General features: G+C 32.9%; 2 protein-coding genes across 2 annotated transcripts; both read left to right on the top strand.

The window, feature by feature from the left end:
- Positions 1-299: 299 nt before the first annotated feature.
- LOC105703931 lies at positions 300-1570 on the top strand (the record flags this gene model as incomplete). The annotated part of the gene is given in 2 exon segments (XM_023432111.1): positions 300-556; positions 1290-1570. Coding segments are annotated over 2 exon segments (314 nt in total), but the record flags the coding sequence as incomplete, so codon positions are not given.
- A 245-nt stretch (positions 1571-1815) lies between these two features.
- On the top strand, positions 1816-9286 carry LOC105703811. The gene is made up of 5 exons (XM_023432110.1): positions 1816-1834; positions 5412-5647; positions 6406-6504; positions 8127-8462; positions 8671-9286. Exons 1-5 carry the CDS (start codon positions 1816-1818, stop codon positions 8755-8757), a joined length of 777 nt encoding a protein of 258 aa, XP_023287878.1. The 3' UTR covers positions 8758-9286.
- Positions 9287-9295: the final 9 nt, after the last annotated feature.

Here is a 9295-nt window from a genome sequence, read left to right as displayed (position 1 = left end):
GTTCACTAGTTAAAAAATATAATTTCTCCATACGTTTTGAAATGATTGAAACTAAATATGTCATTGAGATTTTCAAGAAATATTTCAAATATCTTCGAATGAAATCTACAAGAAATCTTAAAAAATCTGTCGCTCGAGATATTTAGCAAAGATCACAAAGAAATATTTAGAAATTATTCTATGCTACTAGGGGACATTCGAAAGAGAGGGTAAAAAATGAGTTATTAATAATTCGGGATCAGAAGTATGTGATTAATTCGAAAAATTTTTTGACACTTACAAATGTTTCTTGTTTGCAGATGCGGAAGTTGATACTATCTTTCATGGGAGACATCCACCTCGTTGGTACAGGAAAAGGTTGCGATTAGGACCTGCTAGAAAGATTGTTTATCACCCTGTAGTTGTTAGTGACACCGAGGTACAGAGTGGTGCACCATCCGCTTCTGCAGGTCTTGCAGGTGGAATTTACGCTCAAACTGGAGCACAGACGCAATCAGATGTAGGCACTGTTGTGAAAACTCATAAAAATCCATCATTATTTGACGACATTTTTAACGTAAGTCTATAAATTATCCTAATCAAATTTTTAATCTATATAAGTTTTCTTTTCTTTTTTTTTCATTCTATTTCAGTCTTATGAGACTGAATGTATTATGTATAAGAATAAATGTATCGTCGCTTCACTTCCCTTAAACATGACTTATGTAAATTAATCCAGTAAACAAGTGAATTGCCATGTATAGATTAATAGATTCATGTAATATCATTTAATGTTTCGTTTTTGCACCTACATTTCTTTTAAAACGATAATAGAGTAAATGATGCTCCAGAATTTTCTTACTATTCTTTAAAAAGCAATTCACTCTTTAATTCCTGTTACTTATATTTGTAATTGACCAAGGCCGTACTTCCAGTATTTATGTTTTCGAAAGAAATACATGTTATCTCATGGAATTGATTAAGCATACCTATGTAACGATATAAAGGAGTACGGCATTTCAATTTCGCTATGAAAGTATTGTGTAGCTTCTTAATATCATGTCTTAATAGCACAACTTTTTTAAAGAAGTGTAACTACATACTGATTATATTAAGATAATACAATGTATTTCAGTACATAATTTTTAATCCACAAATTTAATTTCTAGTAGTTGGACGATAAATCAAAGTAAAGTTTTTAGTACCGGGCAAAAATAGAACCCATATGTTATTTCTTTTACAATTAAATGTTTAGGTCATAAGTAAAGTAATTACCCTGACTCATACAAATGTTTTATGTTCTGTTGCAGATTCCAATATCCACCTTAACTGCAGTTAATCAACTGTTGAGAAATAATGCGGGTTAAAATGCGTTTTGTTGTATAGTTTTGACGGTCGCATAACCTACAACGATAATTCTCAAAGAACGCATTTCTCTGCCGGCATTGCAATCACCGCATCAGTATGGACACTAAAAGTTCTTATAATTCCGTCCAATAATGACATCAATCCTAGTAGCATAGAATAATTTCTAAATATTTCTTTGTAATCTTTGTTAAATATCTCAAGTGACAGATTTTTTAAGATTTCTTGTAGATTTCATTCGAAGATATTTGAAATATTTCTTGAAAATCTCAATGACATATTTAGTTTCAATAATTTATAAACNTTTACGATTTGACATGACGGCATGCAAAAAAGGAAGACTCAAATTTACTTTCAATAAATTCGGACACTTCCTAGTCGAAATTAGCCCTGAGGTGCTGTCCGTTTTGCAAACTTTATTTTTGATAAATCAGCAAGCAATTAAGTACCCAAGGCACGTTTTTCAGGGACATGCCTTCACGTAATTCAGGTACGTGATTAGGATGTTATTGTCCGAAGTTGTTTTCAGTCCTTTTACTGGCAGTAAAATGCATAAGGAAAGACATTCAATTTTAATTGACAGTAAAATGCAAAAACAAAGAAATTCAGTTTTTATTGGCAGTAAAACGCAAAAGGAAAGAAATTAAAATATTAAAGTACTATTTATAATTACCCAAGGATTTGAAAACCATTCGTTAACCGAATTTTTTCTTTTGCCACACTTGCCGCGTCTCTTTAGATGTGCATTACATAGATTTGGTAAAAAAAGAAATAATGCTTCGTAAATTGCGTGTGTTAACAAATTAGAGCACATATTTCACGATTTCATGTCAGAATATATATTTAAATGAAGAATCACTAAATTAAAAAACCTTTCGCAGAATAAGTTGAATTATAGGAAGATAAAATTTTTCTTTTTACTTCATTTTTATAAGTATTATAGGTACTTAAAAGAAACTTAGCATTTTCACTGTTTTAGATTTTAAATGTTTAATGCCTATGTATTGTAGTGAAAGATGAAATTTATATTAAATTCATACCTGAATATGTCGTTACTCACATATGATATATTATAGGTTTATAATATCACGTACAATATCAAAATAAGCTACTATAAATGAATATAATTATTGAATTGCCTTATTGCTATGCTATTGTCGTCAATCAAGTTTAAAATAAATAGATAGTCCTAATTGAATACTGAATGACAACCGATGTACAGAATAAGTTAAATGCTTTGTAGGACATTCAATACTAAATTCAGTAATGAGTTTATTCAATTAATGAACATGAAATAAGATCTGTAGCTTCGATGCCCCTTAATACATTAGAACGGTGATAATTACCTCAATATTTATACTTGAATTAATACTAAATATTTTGTTAAAATAATAGATCAGTCTTACTTATTCCGAGCCCAGATTGGTAGTCTTAAGCCTACGAAACAATGAGACACCCTGTATATGACACATATGTATTATTTGTTGTAAGCCTTAGAAATACATCCTTTTCACTTTCTTATTGAAACCGTAAACCTTCATTTATCCGTATTAGGCGTTTACCCCTTCTATTGTTATTGAAAAAAAAATGAAAAACTGATCCGTGTACCACTTATTGTTAGCAGAGAATATGATTGAGCTTTCGTCATTCGTAGACACGTAAATCTCTTGGTATCACCTCGTGTTTCGTTAAGTCTTAAGGTGAAGTGAAACACGTCGAGGAACTTGATCGACGTCGATAAAGAAGATTTTTTTAAATGCCTACGCCTGCCGACGTTTGTTTTTATATTGATAGCTGTGTCGAATTATATTGGGTATTGTACCAAATGGCATACTCCACCTGTCGTTTTCGTACAATAATTATAAAGAAATCGAAGTAAAACTCTAGAAATCCTCTGGATTCGTGCTTTCTGAGGCCCTAATTGACTGCAGAAGGACACCCTGCGCCATCTGTGATTTCCAGGTCAATTAAATTTTCACTCCGACACCTCGTATTCCCATCGTTTTAGCATAGAAGCATAAAATTATTATATACATATTAGCATAAAATTTTTTCCAAATTTTAAATATGTCAGAACAATTCTTAGATGATCAGGAGTGATGTGTCAAAGTCTCGGACAGTTTGGTATAATACCCTGTAAAAGAAAGTGTATTCGAATCGACTGATTTGAAGGGGGTTTCTCTTCACCTTAAGCCTTGAAGGTAACAACTAATCATCGACAGTTCGAAAGATCGATCCATTATGAAATTTTGAGTTTTGCGGTCAACGGTGAACCGACAAATGTGACGTCCGCAGATACTTCGCCGTGAAGAAACTAATCGAAAGTGAAAGCAACAGGATGTCGTAAGCTGAAGTCAAGTTCCAGGCAGGCTAACAGAATCAGTTGAACGCTGCTCGGTGAATCCACCGGCCGCACTAAAGTGATTCCCGGCATTGGTAAGCCTGCCAATCCTTGTCTTCGGCAAAACGCGCGGCCGCCATTTTGGTAACAGATTCGCTAAAGAAACGAACGGACAAGCTGAGAATCTAAGAACTATCTATATAATTTATGAGTCAGAACGTAGGGTATTTATTCCCTGATTAACGAAAAGAAACCAACGGGCAAGCTGAGAATCTAAGAACTATCCATATCATTTATGAGTCAGAACATAGGGTATTCATTACCTGATTAACGAAAAGAAACCAACGGGAAAGCTGAGAATCTAAGAACTATCCATATCATTTATAAGTCAGAACGTAGGGTATTTATTACCTGATTAACGAAAAGAAACCAACGGGCAAACTGAGAATCTAAGAACTATCCATATAATTTATGAGTCAGAACATAGGGTATTTATTACCTGATTAACGAAAACGCCCTTGTTCAACCCTTTGCAGAAAAACAGGGAGTAAACTCAGCCAGAAAAAGGTATGAAAGACGAAACCGGTATATCTACCAATAGTCAAAGAAATAATTTACATTCAACATTGAATTTAATTTGGAAAAATACAATATTAATTCATTCACCTATATCTTCATTCTTAGGGAAGTGTTAATATCTATCTTTTAATATCACGCAGTGGGAATACTGCAATACCCACAGTTTGGGCCTTTTCATTACCTTCTATATTACATCAAACATTCATTATGTTGAATGATTAGGTCGAAATTTACTCTCTTTTGAATAGAACTTTCGTACACCATGCCAATGGTTCTGATTATCCGGTTAGCCCTAGTAGCATAGAATAATTTATAAATATTTGTTTGTCATCTTTGCTAAATATCTCAAGCGACAGATTTTTTAAGGTTTCTTGTTGATTTCATTTGAAGATATCTGAAATATTTGTTGAATATCTCATTGACCTATTTAGTTTCAATAATTTATCAACATATATAGAAATAATATTTTTTTAATTTATGAACATATAATAAAAATACATTTTTTACTTCACGACTATTATCGGACACTTCATTTAGTATCAGAAAACACGAGAAATTATTTTAATACTTTCGTTCCGCTATTTCATTATGGGAGCAAAACATGTGATTTTGATTTTAAATATTTTTAAAACGTTTACAATGTATTCGGAAGATAATATTTAAAAAATACTTGTATTAAAATGAATCGAAATGTTTTGTATATCTAGTAGAAAAATATTATGAAATCACATGGAGGTAATATTATATAAATATTATTGAGATAATATTCTAAAGTAAACGTTTTGCAAATGTTTCAAATGTCTGGTAAATATTAACAAAATGTAATATATTCGTTAAATATATAGAAAATATAGGAGAAATATTTTGTGCTACTAGGGCGGGCCCACGTTTTATTTATTATTGCTTAACTTTGCTGTTTTTTATGTCAAAACGTAAAGAAACCTGTGCTGCATCCAGCGTCACCTTTCTCTTCTCGAGTGGCGCAATTGTTCTCATTAAATAATTACATTACTAGGTGTACTTTGAATGCAATCAAGGCCGCCTTCCAGCCTTTCTAACCAATAATAATCATAATCATAGTTAAAGTCTAAAGTTACAGACGTTCTACCGCATAAGATTATTATTAATGAGCATGATCTCCTTTTAGAGTTCATCACTCCCTTCTTAGTGACAACTGAGAAGAATTTTCCACGTCAATTATCAATCAAGCTAAAATTACATGCAACAATGTTACTTCACGGGTCGGTGGTACTCTTAATTTTTTGCGGATGTTACGTAATTGGTAGACCGTCGGAAGAGCCAACTAAATTCGACCTGATCCCAAAAAATCATACTCTCGAAGCAATTTCTGTAAGAGTTCCAACAAGACTGCAACAAGGAAAGGTGAGTTGAAAATAAATAATCAAATTAATTAATATCCTACAATGTACCCAGAAAAAAATTAAATGTCTCTAACTGGAATTATGAATTAAATGAATTTTTGAAAAACAATTCTCACTGCGTAAACTTGCTTGCACAATTGCCATTTGGTTCGGTGAATTTAGTTTTCCTTACGTTAATATCGGTATTCAATTCGTGGTCAAGTACACTTTCATATTATAATGAGATACAATGCCACCGGTGAAAGTGCTCAACATTTGCACACGCCTTCCCTCAATGTAGCTTGAAAATTCTACTCTATCGATAAATGTAAGAGCTGAGAGACTTATTTTTTGTTTTATATTCTATACGACATATTTAAAAAAAAAAGAATTTAATTTGTTATTACCAGTATATGGCTCATAAGGATGTAAAACTAAAACCACTGACTTCTACAATTTCGCACAAATAATAACTTTTGAATCATTCACCGGCAAAATTAAAACAAATCACATCATTTTATATTTAAAAGACAGAAACCAGACGGAGACTTGTCAAGAAAATGCGAATCATTATTTATTTTAACAAATGTGGAACGTAATCAGTGTTATGCTTAAAAGTGACCTTTAAATATATGTAAATGCATATGAATGTATAAATCAATTGTTGTACTGAAAAATTCGGGTAATGGATTTTTAAAGATCAATTTTTGGCAAAACGAGAGGCTAATTTAAAAAAAAAATAATTAAACAACCAGTCAAAATTGTTTTCGGTTTTTGTAGGAAATATTAGGGAGAATCATGGACGCAATGAGGTTTGGCAGAGGGAGATTAGTCAATTCGGCCTCGATGGCCAGAAACATCATTGCCAACCGAGTCGAGGTAATTAACATAACGACACAAAGATGTATAACACCGATTTTGTTTGACAAAAATTTATCATACCCAATAGTCTAATTATTCAATCGTAATACAATAAATCAGAAGTAGCTCCCAAACGATTGACACCGAATTCCATTTCAAATATCGTTAAGCTCTCTAACTTCACTATATTTCCAGATATAAACGATTAAGTGAGTTTAATTAGAACAAGTGAAATAAGAATATTTAATTGCTAACCGGGAATAACTTTCAATATACGGTTCGATTACACAAAATATGAAAAATTGATTTGACAACCTACCAACAAGTAACCTATTTCTCTAATCCACAAAATAAAACATATCTTCAATTTATATTCACATAGTACCCAAAAACTGAATTATTTTTACAAGCAATATAGCAGCATACATTGCAGCGTACATAGTATTAGAGAGTTGTGCACTCGGTAAGAAGCGTCAAGCTTTCAAATGAAAGTACTGCATAATAAGAGCTAATTTACAGCCCACAAAATAGAAACATTTGTTTTGCCTACTTACGAAAAAAGGAGAACGTATCTCAACAGTTATTAACGCGTATTCTAACAGATAAAAAAAGATCTGAAAATCACAAAGCATAATTAATTTTCCAAACTAATGACTGAAAAAAAATATATTTAAAATGGACAAAACACTAAACCTTTCCACAAAATATTAAATATTGAAACCCAAACGTGAACAAACTTGCAGTACAATTTATTAACCCTAACTTAATTGTTACCCTGATGCCAACATAATTTTAGATAAGAAATTAAAACTGTAATTTATACACTCACTTTCATACTGTTTTGTAAGTCTTAGACTACAATACGCTACTTACATATCAATGGCTATAAAAAATAAAAATATACCGTTCGAAATTAAAAATACTGACAAAACAAATGCATTTACTGTTAAAAGTACCAGACACTATTTTTTTCATCTTCCAAATGTGTTTCATTCCTCAACAAGTTATGGAATCGTTAAATGCTGTATAACCAATTGATAAAACAATAGTAAAACTATTGTATTTTTCATTCATTTTCATAACTTGAAAATTTATTCCTTAAGAATAACGATAACGATATCAATCACCTATCAAGGCACTCATTAAATAGTGCTGTAACATCCACAAAGTTGCGGATGTTAAAACGAATCTTCGAAATATTATTATTAAATTCAAATCACAATTTTATTTCTCCTACCCTTCCTTTATACGAGTACGCAATCTGCAATAATGACACTGGGTAATGTATACCCATGTGTTACCACAAAAGACATCATTGACACCAAACAAGTCTTGATGCCAATCACGCGTCATTACAGGAGTCGTGCAAGTTACTAACAACCGGATTTAACGGAACCTTTCATAAAAGAAAATCAAATTAGAACGATGTAACATCACTAATTGCATGGAACATAGCAGATTTACTGGAAAGTACTTTTACTGAATAACTGACCGTAAAAGATATCACGATCACCTGTTCGCATAATTATCGCGGCTTGGCGCAAATATTGCACAAAAGTTACCGTAGTTCCTGATTTGCAATATGTAATCATTTTAGCATAACAAAAATAAACCTGTAATGGCTACTGAATTTTTTAAAGGAAGCTGCCAGCGAGGTGCAGAACACGGTCATTTCTGCGATCGCTGCCAAAGGAGACATTCTGTCAGAAGGTCGAGATGTCATTACGAGCAATCTGCCACCTAGGACCCGTGAAACTGTCAAACTAGAGAAAGAGAGCGAGCAAGCCATCCTAGAACGACGAAAGTCCAATTCAGTTTCTGCGGTCTTGGAAAGCATTCTCAAACCCGTGCCCTTAGTTGACAGAATTCGCGAGGAAGAAAAATACGGGAATTCCGGCGACAGATTTTCAGGAATCGGCAGAGCTCTTGTAAACGGTTTCGAAGGATTTAGTAATTTCCTAAACTCCGTGGTAGACGTAAGTATCAATTCGCGTTTGCATGAAAGGAACAACTATACTAATTCCACCTGTCCCTCGAGTTCATGTTCTAATGTACGGTTTCTCATGTCAATTCCTATTTTCAATGGTCAGAGAACTCATATCATATGCACTGAACATAAGCACATACAATATGTAGAATCTCCTTTGAAATTTCAAACATAAGTATATGTTTTTCTTTCAACAGCTACCAATTAATGCCGCCAAGAAAACCTCTCGAAGCTTTACGGAAGCTCTTAATCAGCTGGGATCACGAATAATTGGCCTTCAATGAAAATGTAAATACAATCGGTGTACATAAGAAGCGAGTGAAGATGTAAATACACGTGATTTAGTGTAAAAATAAGAATTAACCTAAAGGTGGTGATGTGACAATTCAGAAGTTGAAAACGAGATTAATTTAATTATTGTATCTTATTCTCGTGCAAAGGTCAAGCTAAGTAGAACCTCATGAGGGTTAATTAATGTCGCACAGTGTCGTATGTAAACTGTCGCGCGTGTAACATGTTATTTATTAAATACGACTTACATGACTCTTTACAGCGTAACAACGTTACTCGGTTAACCGCTAAATATAAATATCTATAAATATCTGGTTGAATGGTCCAACATGCCGAGACGACTCTTATGATCTAATGTCCAGCCACTGGTGAATACGTGCCACAATGTACTTAAATTAAATCTTTGTATTCACTGGAAGGCTGTGACTCTAAGGTCTGTTGTATATACAATGGCGGACATGAATGCCTCCCCTGCAGATACGACATCGCCTGTACAGGATGGGAGGGCATTGATGTCTCCCAGTATACCCT

Source organism: Orussus abietinus, unplaced genomic scaffold (genome assembly GCF_000612105.2).
Source record: "Orussus abietinus isolate OABI.00-Male unplaced genomic scaffold, Oabi_2.0 scaffold237, whole genome shotgun sequence".
NCBI lineage: Eukaryota > Metazoa > Arthropoda > Insecta > Hymenoptera > Orussidae > Orussus > Orussus abietinus.
Note: the sequence above shows the minus strand (reverse complement) of the source record. Positions and strands in the feature narration are given on the sequence as shown.